The 19080-nt window shown below is 39.1% G+C and overlaps 1 protein-coding gene across 1 annotated transcript in view; it reads right to left on the bottom strand.

Moving 5' to 3' along the window:
• The window catches only part of KIF26B (kinesin family member 26B), a 202814-nt gene that overhangs the window by 49239 nt on the left and 134495 nt on the right, over positions 1-19080 (bottom strand). Inside the window, exons 4-8 of the mRNA XM_021550443.2 lie at positions 17267-17473; positions 15634-15727; positions 13293-13555; positions 10477-10660; positions 6214-6373 (exon numbers count right to left, since the gene is read on the bottom strand). Coding sequence (XP_021406118.2) covers positions 6214-6373; positions 10477-10660; positions 13293-13555; positions 15634-15727; positions 17267-17473 — 908 coding nt within the window. The remainder of the gene's footprint in view (positions 1-6213; positions 6374-10476; positions 10661-13292; positions 13556-15633; positions 15728-17266; positions 17474-19080) is intronic.

The raw sequence follows: 19080 nt of genomic DNA, 5'->3' as shown, positions 1-19080 counted from the left end.
TTAAGTCTCACTATAAACCACAGCACTTCCCTTCTCATTTCATTTCGCAGTCCATCATTATTTGCTGCTCACAGTATCCGTAAAGTACTAATCCGCTGACTGGTTCAAAGAGCATTCAAAGAAATAATTCATGAGGCCTGATTCTCCTCACTTGAAATTTTGTGCAGAATGGAGCTTGTCAGCTGAGGTCAATTGTAAACTGGTGCAACAGGAGTTCAAGCTCAGTGAATGCAACATAGCCACTTGTACCCATTTCACCCATTCACAGACACCGCTGTTCCAATTCCTGTCACGTTGCCGGACTGGCAGGACTGAGTTGAAAACCCAAAGCTGGGAAATGGCAGCTCCACTGCAGCTCTTCTTTTGAGGATTTTGTCTACTGTCTCTCATTAAGTTGATGATGAAACATAGTGCTGTAAGATGTGTGCAGATGAAGCTCAGACCTCCACTATCCACTGTAAAAACTATTCTACAATAAAGGGCATTGCTGGGGAACACTACAACAGCAATTGCTGGAGCATAAAGACCCATCATCTTCATGCTCCTGAGCTGCTGATTAAATTGTTCTAATAAAATGCAGGAAATTTTCCTACATTCACAAATGGTGCATCCCTAATTCCACCTATTTTATATAGTTCCCTGGAATAAAGAAGGAAATTGCCAGAAATTTAACCTAGACAACTGTCAGATACAGAAAAGCCCCAAAGGTGAACATAATTGCCAGATGCTCATTGTTTTCATGCTGTCCTCATTATATGCATGTTGACAGAGTTTCATTGCTCTTGCATTCAACTGCATCTCACTTGCCCAGTGACAAAGGGCCAGGTCCTCCACTGGTACAAGGTGGCATTGCTCCAGTGGCTTCAGCGTCTGTTAGCCAAGGTTCTAGTCCACACAGACCTGACTGAAAACATCAAGGAAAAATTATTTTGTTCCTGAACAGACCATATTTTTGATAACTAATTAGGAACTATTTAATGTTCAACAAATTGTCCATTGACCACTCTACTACACTCTCCTACAATTGGATCATTCAAGGGTATTTCTTAGGCTTATTTATCTTTTTGAATAGGCTCATCTCTTCTTCCTTGTTTGCTTCCCAGTTCCTCTCTGTGGATTGTTTCAGGGTCTATTGGAGCTTTCCCATTCATTTTAGGCCATTTCCCAGCCCTGTGATTCTGTGTCAGTTGTCTCACAAGTCCTTCTTCTGGTCTCATAGCTCCTCAAGTAAAACAGCAAAATATTTTTTCATCCACTTCTAGTATATTCAATATTAAATTAACACAGAAAGATCGGAGATTCTGAAGAGCACAGCAGAGGCTGCGATCTTTGTAATATACACTCATTGAGCAGGTGCAAAAGTTAAGAAATAGAAGACACAGATGAAGCAGTGGAAAGTAAGTATGATTCAAGTTCCTTAATGAAAAACAAAAACAAAAACAAAAAATTCTAGTTTCAGGTGCTGATGAAGTAAGCATTAAATAGATTGCCCATTTGACATATAGTTCGAATGTGTCATTAAATTCTTAGGCCTAGTAAGCAGACATGGTTATGTGAAGCCAACAAAGCTAGGACTTTGTACAAGCTCATAAATAAGGGTAAAATTTCTAGTACTAATAATAATAAATGCCCAAGAAAATCCTAACATCCTCTGGAAAATCCTACCATCTTTTCTGAGAAAAATAATATAACTCATGCTAAAAATGCAAAGGCAATGCATATAAACAAAAGTTACCTGGCATTTCAGTTCTTCTCACACACAGATTTTTACAAAGATGAAAAATCTGCAGATAGATACACCCATCTAACTAAGAAAAGAAACTGAGGTAGTGGATCCATCCAAACCCATTTTCATTTTTTTCCAATAATTGATTAACAATTTAAAGAAAATATCTGATATACAGGTCATTCTTTAAACTAGTATACCACAATAATATAATCCAACACTTTCCCTTTTCTCTTTACTCAAAAGTAATACTATTCTACATTTGACCAAAAAAACTCTCACATTCTGCATGCCATTGGGACTATTTATGTGAGTCATTAACTCTAAAGAAAGAGGAAAAATAGGGTAACAGTCCTAGCAATAGTGAAAAAGTATATAGTGCTTTTTTCCAACTCTGAATGCCCTTTATAAATCCTATTTGATTTTTTTCTATTTCAGTTTTATAAATGTGAATAAAGAAATAAACACCTGAATAAATCCTTTTCCAAAGGTCATGCAGAAAGAAAGAATGGGTTAACCCAAGCTTTAAGCACGCAATTAGATCTTAAAACACTGTGGCTCTGCCATGAAGCCTCTTGTGCAACCTTACACCAGTCACTTAATACAAATTTATTTTTTGCACGTAGGATCGAATAAAGCAATACCAGCCTGTAAGATCTGTGAGGAAATGCAACCATATGACAGTGAAGCAAAAGTGCCAAGAATAAAATTCATGCTTTTAACACACTCATCTGTTTTACAGACTAGACTCCCTCCTTGGATAAGCATAAGCATGTAGTTGAAAATATAGGATGCCTCTAGAAACACTAGCACATTGGGATAGCACATTAAGAGAGACACCTATTAAATAAAACAAGCAACAATTTCTGGAAGAGATTCATACAGCCTTGCATTCTCCAAAACACTTTCCTTACATTCTCACAGTCATTAAAATGCATAAAAATGATTATTTCCAAAACAGCATTACCATGAATTATCACCACCCATGTTGCCTAGCAACTGGAGTAATTTTTGAATAGTGAGCTATATAAACCAGTATCTGGAGTTTGTGCAAATGGGTGCTCATTTGAGGGTTTAAAACACATTCATCTTGGAAATCAAAGACAGATAATACAGCACTGACATAAAACTGAAATACTCTTAAAAACATAAAATGGCTCTAACAGTTACTGCATCTTAGCAAAACCCTTCTGTAGCAGATCTAAACCAAACCATATTTGGTCACTGTCTCCCTTGCTCTTCCTTGAGCTTGCAAGCACCCCTTTCCAATTTTTTTGAAGACATTTGACATTCCCATGGAGAAAATAATTCTTCCCTAATCTTCTGAAGGATTTATTCATACCTCAAGAGCAAAAGAAACTTGTGACATAAAATGGCAACATATTTAAGTAAAATAAAAATTTTATTTTTATATATGACACTGAGCTGGAAGAACTTAGCAGTTCATACTGTAACAGAACAATGTTCTTACTAAGGTTCAAAATAGGTCTGGAAATAGTGACAATAATAGTGACACTGAGAGATTAGAGATTAAAAATACATATATAAAATATACAAACTCCCAGAAATCATGAACTGGCAACTCATTAGCTGCAAGTATTTTCCCAGTGTAGGGATTCTTGTCCCATCTTCATACCCATGTGAAATTTGACTTGAATATGAGACAAGAGCCCCAAAACCATATCAAACCATATTGTTTGATGTCCAAGAATTTCTACATTACTTTCTAGCAACTTCAGAAAACAAGTTCCTGCTAAAGCTAGTATAAATCTTTGTAACCATTCCCAAAATGGGAATGTATGGGGGGATCTTCCCAAGGGAGAGATTGCAACTTAATGCTTTCCAAGGCTTAGCCTTTGGGTAAAAGTTAAAGAAAAGCAACATGTGCTGAAAAACAGCATGTGTTTCTCATAGAGACTGCAGGTGGAGAGGCAAATTCATCCTGGCACAAACACAGAGACCACTGAAGGCAATGCAGTGGCATCTGCTTGCACCAGCTATGAATCTGAACAAGCTTTTCCCTACAAATGCTACCTGTGGAGATAAAGCTAGATACGAAAGTGAAGAGAATTTAAGAGCCTGCAGCCTCTCAAAGTTTAGAGAACCAAAGTTTTGTAGTCAGAGAAAAACTATGCATTGTGAATTTCCAGGTTCCCAGGAAGCCATGCAGTGGCTACTGACAGGCTGCCATAACATACTTAATTTCTGTTTAATAGCTCAGATACAGCAAAGATGCTCTATTTTGTCTGCTACTCTGTGGAAATTTACTGAGACCACACACAATGTGCAGAGCTGTCACATAAGAAAACGCTTCCATTGTTTTCCCTTGGTCCCACTCAAAAAAGGCAGTTAACAAAAAACACAATTTTATACTTAACAGTGAAAGAGAACACCCCCTAGAGACGGGGGAACTACTCCAATTAGAGAGGTTAGTCACTGCTCTAAACAAGTGGTGCCACTGAACACATATCATCTTTATCTGTGGGGTACTGAGCCTCTTCTACAATGCAGCACATGCACATCCAGATCCTCCTTCCTCTCATCTCCACCAGAGCAGGACACAGCTGTACTGTTGGATCACTGACCTAATGGTGTTGGTGCTCATCCAGCCACCAAAACTCTTATTTCCATTGTTTAGGAATAAACCACATATGGGAAAATTGTTTTCTAGAATCTTCTCAGCAAGAGGGAGAAAAGGTTAGCTCCAAAATATGCCAGTATCTTTTAAAAAGTCCTCTTAGAAACAGGACATTGACTCTGAATTACAGATGACCAACCACTTTTCTACAGTCTATAATATCTTATGGGAAGATTTCTTATTAGGAGTGAACTAAAGAGGGGATGTGGCCTGAAGAGAGCTTTGATCTTCTTTCAGCAGTACAGACATTTATGAGAAAATATGCTGACATCTCTGGCTGTGTAGGCTCAGAAGTGCAACAGCTGGGAGTCACAGCAAAAAGAGATAGAACACACAGCAATTAGAAGATGTGTTTGGTAATGCTTTTCTCCTGGTCAGTCATTGCCAGGAAAAACAATTGTTGTATTTAGTAACTATTCCTTGTATGTTTAGTTCTAGGCTAGTGAGCATTACTAACATTATCTTTTGTATTCCTACCAGTGACCTTATCTTTGATCCATAAAATGCAACAAGAAGAAAGACAGGTTTGTGATAAGCATTGCCTGAGTTACACTTTGTGAAGTGCAGAATTCAAGGTATTTTCATGCTATGACAAGTTGCATGATCCATGAAACATTTATTGAATATTTATACACAGAAATTTGGTTAGTCATTAACTGAATTCCAGCCTGATTAAGCTCCAGGAATGGGAATATTTCCAGAAAGCGTGTTTTAAGTCCAGGCTACCAAATAATTTTTGAAACTAAAGGTTGGAAGAGAAACATATTATAACCAATATCAATTAAATTTTACTTGCCAAAATGAAGACAAAAACAAAGATGTAATGGACATCTGCAAATAATCACATCTGCAGCTTTTTAGATCCTAAAAAGGGTAAAAGGCATGGACTAAAATACTGCTCTGTGGATGACTTGGTTTGTTCACCGTGTCATCCTGTTGTTCCTAACTCCTGATGTGATACACCTGTCCTTCACGAATGGTGACATTCACGGGCAGTTTGATTACAAGATGCTACTGGAAGCCATTCCCATGATGCTAACTGCTGCTCCCTAGGATGTAGGCTAGAGAAAAGCAATACAACCCACAAAATCAGAAACCTTTCAATAGGAAGGTAGCATGACTCCCTGGGCTGCGAAATGAATCTGAGCTTCCTCTCAGACTTGCACACATTACACATAGGGAGAGGCAGTGATGACAAGAAATGAGCACAAGGAACACTCACTAGATGAGCAATTCCTCTTGTTTCCCAGAAGAAACCTGCAGTAGCAAAGGTTTACTCTGGCAAATAAAGCCCACTTCTTTTTTAGCATATGAAAATATGACACTGAGATTCAAACCATGCAAAAAAACCTCTGCAAAATAAACTTAAATTACAGAACGAATCTCATGACAAACATGCATGCTCATTGTGACATATATTTCCAAGAAAGTAAATTCCATACAGTGGACAGCGAGATCATTTTTGCCACAGTGCTGCATTACAGCAGCAATATTCCTCTCCTTGAAACAAATATGAAACACTCTCAAGTGCTTTGAAATAAAAAAATCTTTGAACAGCCACAGAAAACAAAACCCTAATGTGTTGAACTTCAAACCTTTCAGTCACCTGGGTGCAATTTCAGCAGGCTTCTTCCTTTGAAAACTATTTGCCAAACATAGTGTGTAGCTACCAGGTTTAAGGTCAGATAAGGTGTCACTGAACTTCAGGCAGCTTTTGCCATGGCTCAAGAGGGCTGCATTGACCCCAGCAGACCAGACCGTTTTCCTGCTTACCCAAATCTGCCTCAGGCACAGAGAGACAAACTGCTTTAAAGCATCCTCATTAGGCATAACCCAGCCCACCACTTACTTGTATGGGATGTGTTTGCTTCCATTGACAAGGGCCAGGATGACATTGCCCAGTGCTGGCAAGGAGAGGCAGAGGCCGGAGCTTCCCTCGCGGTTCTTGCTGAGCACTTTCACGCAGCTGCCCAGGTCAATAAGGTGCAAGCGGCTGCGGCCTCCAGACACTGCCATAAATAAAGAAAGCAGACAGTTAGTGTGGGCCTCCAAAAGCAGCTCCCCAGAAAAGCAAAAGACTCACTGTGACTTGTGAAGAGGAAACAACCCAGAAGCCTTCCCTCATTCCCCTTAGCAGACACGGCTGTAGAGGTCCCACTAACAGCCTTTATGGCTGTACATTGCTGTCTACTCTGAACCTGCTTAAAAATTGCTGAGTATTCACTTGCTCCTGCAGGCTTAACTGTGAGAGTCACCAATGTGACTATATTTTTTTAACTATAGCTCTATTAGCCTGCACCTGACCTGGCTCTGTTTCTGTAACTGTCGCTACTGTTTCTCTGTCTGGAAAACTACAGTCTGGGAATTCCTTCTTAGTAAGCAAGGATACTTCTCTTATTTTTCTCATCCTGAATACCATACCTTAAGAAGACACTGTGGCATCTGTGGAATGTTCAGCTTTTCCTCAAATCTATATACTTTCACAGTATCATTTTAGCTAAGAATTTTGCCAAGATGTGGGTGATGGATTGTGAAGTAGCACCTCTGTTCTAAGAACAGTTTCTGTAAAAACCGGCAATAGATCTTTATGGTTTTTTCTTGTTTACTCTGCATTAAAACACTACTTCCAGAGTGAAAAGATGTTACATTGAAACACCAAGATTAATTTGCTCACTTTAAAAGTCTATGGAACTAAGTAGACTACACAGAAGTGCTTCTAGCTCTCTACTATCTCAGAACAATTTCCTAGCTGATTTTTTTTTGCATCTGATCTTGGACCACTCCTCCCCATTCTCAAGAGGTAGTTTAGAAGCAGTCAGTAGGAAAAGGCAGAATTATTTCTAGGAACTTAACTCAATAGGTACAGAACAGAACAGAATCAATATGTTGTAAGAGAGGGGTAATAGCAATATTTGAGGACATAAACACACCTTAAACAGCAGCACAAATACTTTTACATCTGAGTTTATCTCTATGCAAGTTAATTCACAGCTTTTTTGACACAGGATCTCAACTTGCACATTTGGTAAGAAAAAAGAGAGAAGATGAACAAAGACAGAAAACCTCCTATGGGATGTGTGAATAGCATTCCAAGATGTATCCAGTATCACTGCCAACAATTGTTAAAATTGTGACTTCTGCTTCTTTAAGTCCTCTTAGTTCCTCAGCTCTATCAGGTGTTAGGCAACACTGGACTACTAATATAGTATTCCTCTCACCAGAAAGTATCCACAGACACTATGGGCTCCTGCACTTACTGCAAAAAATTAGGCTGCCTTGGAGAGCCACTAAAGCACTTGCGCCTCTGAACTGATCACGGACGACCTTTGTCTCCCCTCTGAGTCTCCCCTTAAAGAGTCCGTGAGTCCTCTAACATCTCTATTCTAAGGCTGGAATTCCTTACTTGAGTGTCTCACAATAATTTATTTAGAAAAACAAAGAAACGCATTTAGTTGCTACTGCAAATGACTGTAGGTGACTTTATTGAATCATGTATAATAGATATTTCTGTTGCTAAGATTGCCAGATGCCAGAGAAACAAAAGAAAATGGAAGAAATCACTGCATTTCAAAAACTGTCATATTGTTTGCACATATAGTCCTATTATACAACTTGAGGAAATCCAGAATAAGATTTTCTGTTGTTTCTTTCTTATTTATTTTACATGTTGAAGTAATATTTTTGAGATTGTAGATCCACTTGATTAATCTAAAAATGAAGGTATTTGTTAGGCAAGTTGTCCACTAATATGCCTGGCTACTACAGAGAAAAGATCTGGAACATCCTAACACTTGGGGTTTTTTTCTATGGCCACAGAGACTTTGCAGAGCTGACAGCTGAAAAATGACAGTGATCCAGTTCTGCCACAATGTAATTTATTTCAACGGTGCTAAGCCTGCTTCATGATATTCTTTGTAATTAATTTAACAAGGAGGTAAGTACAGTACCAATGCCTTATTCGAACAGTCATTTTTTTACCAAAATCACACGTTATCTAGCCCTCTAATCTCTTATTCTTTAGAAGGTGAGTTTCTTTTCCCCCCCTTTCTTCCTGTTCTTTTTAAATCCTGTTACTGCAATCTATATATCTCTACTATCTTCATGGGTTTTTTTCTCAGAAGTCCTTCATTACAGCAGGAGGCAGTGATAATCACTAGGTGCCCTTTGAGCAGCTGGAATTCCCCCTCATTCAATTTTCAGTGGGATCTGACCCTGCCTAGCTTGTAAGGCCACTCAGATATGGGAACTTGAAGACAGGAGTATGGTCTGGCCACGAGACAAAGATATAACTAGATGCAGTGGGCAAAGCATGCCATATTATAATCCAACAGGGACATGTCTTCTTTTTCTGAAATTATAGCCACAAGAAAATAATATTTTCCCTTTTATTAATGGTATTTTAAAGTAAAAGAAAAGGACTGTGTGTACATGTACTTTAGTGCAGTAAAAAATATGGAGCATTAAATAATTGCAATAATTATTCCCTCAAAATTAGACATTTTTTTCCCTACAAACTAGTCTGTTTGAGTATTCACTGTCTTCCTTTCCACCACAGGGTGGTTAATTAATAAATCTTTAGTTAATTGAGATTTCTGACTGCAAATTCCACAGGGGTTATTACTTAAATACATGCAAGCTGCATTTCCATTTAGAGCAACTTTTTGGTTTTTTCTCCTATAAGTACAGTCTGTGCAAATTTTCTTCATTTAAACATTAGATGTTAATACTGCAGTGGTGATCACCCACAACACATCATGCCTTGCAATCTATTCCTTATTACCAGCAGCCTATGCAGAGCCGGGAGCTGAAACATGCTGTTTCTGCAGAATTGCTTAAGCCTGTGAATTTGAAGAAGCAGATTTCTCTGGTGTCTTTCAAACAAACATTTTCCCTGTAAATAAATGATTATTAAAAAAAAAAAATATTTTTAGTATCAGATTTTTCTTTTTCAGTGGGGGTGCTTCCTATCGTATACAAATCTTTTATCATTGGAATTTACTTACAAAACCCCTCTCTGTATATCTTCAGTCAAAACAATTTGGGAGACTTGAAACAGAAGACAAGTGTAATAAAAAATAAAAATGGTATGAGAGAAAATAAAGCGTTGAAAATTATAGAAACATAAAATTCAACATGGAAGCACCTTTTCCCCATTTAAAAGTGGGATATGGAAGTAAAGACACAAGCCAGTGAAAGCATACATGACAGAGAGAGGGAACAAGCCTATCTGAAAAATCCAGACCCTTTACAAAGAACCACAAGAGTCCTTTGTACACAGACAGTTGGGCCAGCAACTAAAACATCATGTATCTCCAAGAAAGGGTATTGTTTATGGGTTGTAAACATCAACTTCCCAGTTTATGGATTGCCAGCATCAGCTTCCACACACACTGCCCTATTTAGGTGCCAAAGAGGAACAGTTAACATAAGGGTAGCAAGGAATTCCAGTCACCACAATATTTTAATCCATGACCTCAATACTATCTGTTAAGATAATAATAAAGACCAATTTGAAAAGTGTGGGTCTCAGATTCAGTCTAAGAAAGAAACTGAGAATTTCTAGCCAGGCAGAAGCCTGGGAAAGAGCTGGAGAAGAATGTAAATGATTCTTTATCTCTCTTGTTGTTCACATTGTTTATAGTTAAGTTCTATCACTGTGTGTCAAGCACTTTGCACTAATGGTGTGGTTGTTTTCACCTCAGGGCCAATGGAGTTGGTCCTCACAAAGCTCTGTATAAAAGAGCAGTGTATTTTGAATAAACCAGAGTTTTACTCTCAGCAGCCTTCTGGTCAAAGTCTCTTCATTCCCATCCTGCCTCAACAGCGACAGAAAAGCAACTTTTTTTTCAGATACAGAGGCCCACACAAGGCTGTGAACTGCCAGTGGCTCCACAAGAACAACTGAACTGACAAGTGACAGTAATAATCCCCAGTGGCCTTTAATGCCCTTTGGTGGGCGTTCACCAGGCACTGGACAGCCTGCTTGTATGAATGGCCCTGCTCCACACTGAACGGAGAACTCTGCTGATTTTCACCACTCAATAATATTGTTTGAAGGCCTAGTTTGCAGGTAGGCTTGGAGGAGACAGTGAGGAGCAAGAGGACAGCTTACTTCCACCTTTGCCGCTCTTCTCCATGCGGTACTGGTAGATGTGCAGCGTGAAGAGCATGTGGGAGTTGCGGTGATCCTCCTCGTCGCAGTCCCGCTGGCTGCTGCGGCGCGAGGCGATGGCGGCATCCAGGAAGAAGGCGGCCTTCTCTGCTGTGGGGGCGCGGAGCTCGCTCTGATTCTGCAGCTGCAGTTAACACCAGGGAGAAATGGCTGAGAAATTCCCACCCAGGTAAACGCCACCAGACACCAAACTTCCTGCAATCGACATATGGTTTAGATACATTGGCTTCTACTGGGACTAAAAATAAGGAGGTGCCCAATGGAATGAGACCCTCCTGACACTGGCAGTAGCAGTAGCATGCCCTCCAGGAGCCCTCATGTCTAGAAGTAGGAAAAAAATTTACAATCCCAAACTGAACAACTGGTGGAAAACAGCAGTGGCAGGGGTAACACATTACCATTCAGAAAGTGTTAGAAGAAAGCAGCCCACAGGTAAATCTCAAAAATAACAGGACTGAAGCTTGTATTTTGCCCCATGTCATATGAGGAGCAGCCCAGAAGAGAAGCCCTTTCCTTGCCCCTTCATACCACAAGTTTATTATGCACCTGCTCATAAGCCAGGGCAATCCATTAAATGAAAGAAGGCAGCTAATGTACAAACATTCATATTTGCTGGACCTCAATCCCTGTCACCAACCTGCCCTCAACTCTTCTAAGTGACAGACAGCATAGGAGAGCAGATATTATTAACCCCTCCTAACATGAGGAATGCATGCATGTTTCATGGCACCTATGACTATTTTGCCTGTGCATGGGATACGTGACTGTGCAATCTGATGGCATTAGTTTTGGCAGTACACAGAACTGGCCCACAGCCCATAGGATAGATTGTCTTTTCTGGCATAAAAACAGCAAGGAGCCCCCTGTTCATGGGGTCTGTTCCCTTGCTATATAATATAGCTGACAGGAAAATTTTCCAAAAGACAGTAGTTCTGTTTTCGCTTTGCAACCATTTATCAGTCTGAGGAGGGATAAAGCTGAGGCTATGCATAGGATTCGGTGGCACAGCTGAAGGCTGAGCTCTCTCAGGAAAGAGGGAGGAGGACAGGAAGGAGTTAACAAGGCCAGCAGAAGGCAGGCCAGTCTGTGGGCTGATCTCACTAATGTAAGCAACAAGAAAATGTGCATACTTGAAAAGGTCCAGTGACAAACAGTATGACATATGGTGATCACTCATTTGCTATACACACTGCTGATTCTGCATATCTGCATGTCTATAATATAATATCCTCCCTTCATCTGAGGATTTGGAGAATTCAGGTGTATGACACATGACTCCAGAATGTCTTGTAAGCACACATAAAAAGGCTTCTTTCCTTTCAATTTAATTCGGTCTTTCACACTGCAGAGATACATAGGTGTCTCATGGAACTATCTCTTCTTCAATCATCTAAAATAATTAATTTTGTATATAGCTGTACTCTTTGTATCTCTATAAAAATAAACTACCATAATGGAATATTTATTATTATTGCTATTGTGCTAAAATACCTTAGCACAATAAAGAATTAAGGTCTAAGGAGATGCTGGTTGTGACACAGTTATGTAACACACGCAACACACATATGCGAATTCTTAACTGAGCCATCCATCACCCCAGACTTGAGTCTCTCATATTTACTAGACTGCACCAGTTACTGGATACCAGAGGGTGAGATCTCTTGTAATACAGTATGTATTTCATAAAACACTAAAGTCAGGAGTGAAGTGAAAATGAGGAGCCTAATTGTTATTTAAAATCAAAACACAACTTCATAGTCTTTAGGTAGAATGCAAAATAATGGAAAATATGACCTAAGTATGCCTAAAAGCTGGTATGCCTAAAAGTATGCGATAAAGAGATAAGACACAAAATTTATTACTTGCTGTTTAAAATCTCACAAGTTCATGACTTGCGTGCATGTGAGTCATGATCTCTAGATGCTTGGAGGTGGATACAAGGTACATGACCCTGTAGGTCTGTTCCCTTCTCCCTCCATTCCCCATCCTGGAATAAGCAGGGCTCTCAACAAAAACATCTTTCAGGATGAAAGAACATTTTCAAGCTCCATCATGTTCTTTTGCTCCCTCTTCATCTACTCATACAAAAAGCAGATTTATGCCCTCACAAACAGCAAAATGAAAGAATAGATCCTTCTTCCCCTCAGACCAAAAGAAACAGGGAAGAATAGGGCTTCTGAGAATTTCTCATCATTACCCAGAAAATAGATGAGCCAGTTACTCATTCCTGCTAAAACTCCAAACCCAAGAAGAGCTTGCATTTTTATTGACTTGCCCAGCTCAGGAATTTACTTCTTGGCAGCAAGTAATAAATAGCAATTAATCCTCCATACAACACTGCTAATGCAAATGATATAAATAATGTAGTTTATAAAGAAATAAACAGCCATATTAATGGCCTACAGCAATTTATGCAGTACTGTAATTATTTTAGCTTGTTGTTTTACAAAAGAGAGAACACCCTTTTGTTTCTTTTTTTTTTTTTTTTTTTAAGAATGAGGACAATTTTTGTTTTCACATTTTTTTGCAAACACAAGCCCTTGCTCTATATCACTTATACCAGAGGTACTAATATTTAGGCCAGGATAGCAGATGGCCCTGCCGCTGCAGGTCATAAAGTTCTTGCATGTTTTAAATTAAACACTGTCAAGTCTATAAACTTTATGCTCTGGGTAGCTCTTGAATTTGAATAGCTCCAGAAGAAAACTAAAAAGTCATGTTTACTTGTTTCATTGTAAAATTAATCTTGGATTCACCTGCATGCCACAAATGGGGTCTTCACAAAGGTAGACACCTGGGGACTGGCCATCTTGCAGGCTGCCTGTAGCCACTTCTGACAACAAGTCTCTCAGATTTTCTTCTTTCCCCCACACTTCCACTGCAGAAATCCGGACTGAGAAGCGTGCTCCTGTCTTCTCTTTGCGTTCATTAATCAACTTGAATAGCCAAGAGATGGCACAAGGAATTATTCCAAGGTTTTGCATGGAATCATCCTTCCCAATCATGGTGTATGACTTCCCTGTCAGGAATGGGGGATGAAGAAAATTAAACATCATTCCCAGAACTTTGACAGCCTTCTGCCAAAAGAGGTTATCCTGCACAGCATTAATGAAAACAACTTCACTACAACAAGGACAGTCAGCGATGGGAAAATAGAGGCAGGTAGACAAATAGGACATGGAAAATGCAGATGAAATCTTGAGCTTCTTTCAAAAATCATTACCTCATGCACTCCCCTGACATCTCCCATTCCCAAGGTAGGGTGCTGCAGGCCTCCACTTTGCAATGCTGCAGCAGCATCTGACGTGGTTGAATCATGCAGGGAATTGACCAGAGGAGGAGTGCCATGGTCTCTAAAAACTTCTACTTTGAATACTGTAAATGTGGTATTCTTTCAATACCACTTTACTTCAAAGCACTAGATGGTATTTCAAATGCTGGAGTTGAGATTGACATAAACCTGATCCCAGAATCACACAGATGTAACTTCATTCAGAAAAAAAAAAACCCAAACCAACCAGGTATATGTGATCACTTGGTGCAGAAGTGGGTCCACTAAAATTAATATTTCATCTTAGTCAAAACCATTCCCTGGTTATGTATTTTTTAACTCTGCAATTATAGCTCCACCTTTTCTTTGCTGTAAAAGTTTGTTAATTAAGAACAGACATGGAGTATTATCTTAAACTCCTTTAGGTGTCACTACATATAATGCCTTTAGATGAGTTTTCTAGAGCTCCTAAATTTATAAGCCAAATTATAAAGGTATACATTCTTTCAGGCAAGTACTTGTGGCTTCTTTACCTTGTTTCATTTCTCATGTTGAATCTATGTGGAAAAAGATCAGTGAAAAAATACTTCTATGCACATGTCTGTGTCAAGGCCTGGGTAGGTCCATGATTTGTGGAACGGTGGTGGTGCAGTTAACAGAGCAACTGCAGAAAACCAACACATGCTTCAGCAAAAGCCTAGCTAGGATACCTCTCTAAAGGATGTGTAGCACTTGTGAGAACCTATTAGCTAGTGGCTTCCTTTTCCATCTCATTTGCAATGTTGTTTGGCAGGGGGTTAAATATCTAAGAGCTCATCCTAGTGTCACTCCTGCCTGGTTCAGAGGGGCCATCTGGTGTAACTGGAACATCAACCTGCTCCATTCATTGTACCAGACCTGGTTGCATTACAGCATTCAGTGCTCTCCAGGTTTTGTTGCCTATAATTTGGGATAATCGTAGCCTGATACAGCTTGATTTTCTTTACCACCTGCAAAACTGAATTATCCTTCTATGTGTACGTTTGTGGTTCTTTGAGACAGTAAAGAATGGAGATCAATGCACATATGCAATGAAGCCCTCTTAATTCAAGAGAAAGTACTTCCAAAATACAATTAGATAAACATGAACAAAACATATGATTACTCTCAAAATCCAGTTATTTCAAAATAATAGTGTATTAATGATGATGATTCTCCTTTTTACTGTCCTTCCATGAATACCTGAAATGATATTGAAGCATGTCCAAAGTCTGAGTTTTGATCCATCAGCAACATTCAGTTAACCATTAGACTAAGATTTTTTGAAGACACAGTAGAAAGAGGTCAGTAATGAGTGAACTGTTTAATCAGGGAATAGAGTACAAATCAAACTGTTGAGTGCCCAGCCACACTCCATAAAAGTGACATCACAAACATCAAGTACTTGAATGAAAATTCATAGTACACAGCTTGATGAAAGTGGCATTTGGGCAAACCCTCACCAACACCAAGCACATTTGGAAAACTGTAGATCACTGTTGGACCATTCATTAACAACTGAAGACAATGAAAGACAAAATTGCTATAATATTTAAGGGCTGAAATTAAGCAATAATTTAAAGTTCTGTTCCAAAGAGCATGCTGTCCAACATTTACACAATAAGAAAAGAGAATAAATGTGTAAGCAGTAGGTGAAGATGTAGCACAAGATCATGCACAGGTACTTTCAAATATACTTCATAAACACAGACAAATAAAAGTTTGCTTTCCTTAACCTAACAGACTAGCAATTCTGTGTTAAATATATTCATTTTTCTGCTTGACTAGGGAAATTTAGCAATACCAACCAAGCTTGGCATGACCAAAGCAGAACACGCAGCCATCTGCCCCATTGACCACAGACTGGATCACCTCAGCCACAGTCCCAGCACATACTTCAGCCTGTCACAGGTATTGGGGAAAAAAAGAATAAAACAACAGGAAAGAAAGAAAACAAAAGCATTAACAATAACAAGGAAAATAATTATTTTTACTGGAAAGTGATAGTAATGTCTTCTCTGCTCCAGATACCATATTGAAGTATCAAAAAATCTAATCCTGTTTGTCTCATTCATGTAACCTGTGCTGTTGATAGGAATTACATTACTTGTGTAAGAACATGAAGCAGGACCTTTGTTCTGGATCAAGTAAGTTAAGTAAGTTTCATTCGCTGATGCATCAACATCCTTTGTGAGGTTAAAAAAATACACATATTGCTAGGGTGTGTAGTTGGTTGGTTAGAACTGACTATTTAAGGGATTTTAAAATACAGTTTTGATTAAAAAATAATCCAACACTGAGGAATTTTTACAGGCTCAATTATTTGCCCAATTATGGACTAAGTTAAATTCCACTAGCATGTGAGTAAGGAATGTAAAGGGAACAAACAGCCTCTTTGGAATTAGTTAGGTGACCCAACATTATTATGAATCGCCTCAGTTTTCTTCAGTAGCAGACTCCATTCTGAAGACTGTAGCAGTATTTTAAAAAGTACAACACAGAAATTTACCCCAGGCATTCCTGGATTAAAGGTTAAGTTGGCTGAATGGTCAACAGTGCTCCTACAGCAGCTGGTTACCAATAGTGGATGAAACTCAATCAGAATTCACAGTTTAGGCCTTCATGGGAAGTACTCTGCATTTGACAACACATCAAGTAAACTCACCCTGGTTCGTGGCTGCTTCTAGACTATCTCTACAACAGATAATTAAATGGGCCAAGAAAGGGACTGTTCACAGACCAGTCCCTTGAACTGCATCCAGTCATTAATTAGTCTGCAAGGTGCTAGCTGCTTGGACTAGGGCTGGGTGAGGGAGTGACCTAATGACATATGTGACAACACTTTAGATGGCCTTGTGTCCTAGCTCTGTTTGGTTTATGAATACAGAGCCAGCCTTACAGGACTAATTTCTAATTAAATTTTGCAATGTTTCTTTACTCTTTTACTGTCCTCATGGGTAACATAGTTCATCAAACCAAAGTCTGATAATGATAAGAAACCTGAATACATACTTATTAATAAAAATCTGTGGATTAAAATCTCAATTTTCTTATTGCAAACTGTACAGTAGAAGACTGTAAAAATAATCATTGATCCCTTAGGTAATAGACAACTGCATTAGAGAACTGTAGTTCTGATCACATCTCTGTAAACACCCAACAGTAATGTTTTATAACACACAGTAACTTGTTGATATTGAGGATTTTCCTATTAGGCACCATTTAGCACATTTATTGAATGTATAATTTTAGGGGAAATTATTTACACTAAAGAATAAAGAAAACATACCATTCTTCAGCAAAAATTTAATAAACCAAATTCATTATTGATGATCATGGCAGACCAAATCCAGCCCTGGTAGAAGTTCACTGAAAATACTACTGCTGCAGCAGAAATAAATTTGGCTGCTTAGATAACTCTTCTGATCATACAGGGCCTACCTGTGATGCATCCTGAGGGAAAACTGCATCAAAAGCAAACATCTTGGGTGGAACCTGGCTGCCCCTTTTCTGGAAAGCATTCTGACCTCCACAGGCCAATGGGTCATACAGTGTGATTTGCTTCTTACGGGGGTCAACTTTTAGGAAAGAGCTGGACTCAGACGTGTCTCTGGCAAGCGTGGAAGAAATGCGCACCATGACTTTGACCTGTCAGCAAACACACAAAATATGAGCAGGTTTCATTAGTTGCATTAGTAACATCAGTTCTCTACAACTGGTATACTGAATGAATTTTCCACCTACACTTGACCAAACCATATTTGCATTTTGTAGCTAGTGTCTCAGTGAAAGCCAGTAAACACACAAGAAATATTAGGCAGAATTTGTCCTAAACTACGAAGTGAATGAAGCCAGAACTCTCAATCTATTTCAACAAGAACTTGTGTATTGAGAATTAACAATGCACATCATGGTGTTTTAGTGTTGATGCTACTCAAGTACAACGAGGAAGTATTGCATCACTTTGCCTTATTCTCAATGTAAATTGAAAATTAACCATACCCTGGTGGCCCAATTAAGAAAGCTGAAAGATCCTCCAGACTGCTAAGCTTTCAGAACTGCTATGGTTTCTACGAAACAGCCTGATCAATAAGAGCCCATAAAAGGCAGATCTATAATTTCCACCTTTACAATTCTAAGCCAAAAGCAAAGATGAAATGCACAGTTCTCAGTGCCATCATCAAAGAGTTGTGAAAAGAGTTTCATTTTAATGGTCAGATTTTGAAATTACTGTCAAGGGAGAGAATGTAATAAGCGATAAAAGATTTGTTAAAACATGTTAGCTCACAACTCATTAAATAGCTACATAATAAGATGTTATTCCTGAGACAAAAATAAATCTTCATAGATTTAATGAGGCTATGCTGTATCCTTAGCTGAGTTGGTAAGCAATTTAGATGTAAGTAAAACTGATGACAATCAATCTAGCTTTGGTTTTCGCCATAAATTCACCACTGGCAGGCACGTGAGCTCCTGACTTCAGAGGGCGAACATCACCTGTCTGCCAGTTCTAGTCACACCTGCACAACTTTCTCCTAGAGCAGACTGGCATTCACACCGACTAGACACAACTTACATGTTGATGCTTCTTAATCATATGTCACTTCTATTAAACCCACCCACATCTAGCATGCAAGTGACCACAAAGGGTCATGTCAGCACAGGGTGGGAGCACATCTGCTGCTGGAATGGCAGATGCATTCTGGGAGGAGGTTGCAACCCCAGAAGATGTGCTGCAGTTCCTGTTGGTCTCACTGTGGCTGCTGCTCTTTGTATGTAGGTGCCATCTCATGCTGGGCCAAGCTCACCCTGCATGAGAATAAATCAGCTACTTTGAGAAGTAAAATCTGGGAAAATTAATTTTTGACACAACTCCTTTGAAGACAACAGGATGAGACCAGATATTAACTGGTATTATTCAGTATTTCTGTGACATCTTCTCTGTATGACAGTGAGTCAAATGGTTAATTTAACTTCCGTATTTTAACCTGGCAAAATAAGTTGTCATTAAATGGTGAAATGGTCACAAATCTGCTCACACAATTTCAGTTCTACACAATTATCTGAGATAAAAATGAAAAATACTGCTTGGGTAGGAATGTGTTCTCAGCTGTGCTGCTTATGAAGCCTAACCTCTAACTTTTTTTCTACCACTAGAGGTGGTAGAAAGCCACCTCTAATGTCTTGCCAAAGGCATTCTTCTGGACCCAACCCTAAGCAGAGCTGACTTCTGCTGAGGACAACAGCAGCCAACA

This window comes from Lonchura striata, chromosome 3 (assembly GCF_046129695.1).
Source record: "Lonchura striata isolate bLonStr1 chromosome 3, bLonStr1.mat, whole genome shotgun sequence".
Classification (NCBI taxonomy): Eukaryota; Metazoa; Chordata; class Aves; order Passeriformes; family Estrildidae; genus Lonchura; species Lonchura striata.
The sequence above is the reverse complement of the archived record's forward strand: the minus strand, read 5'-3'. Positions and strand labels throughout refer to the sequence as shown.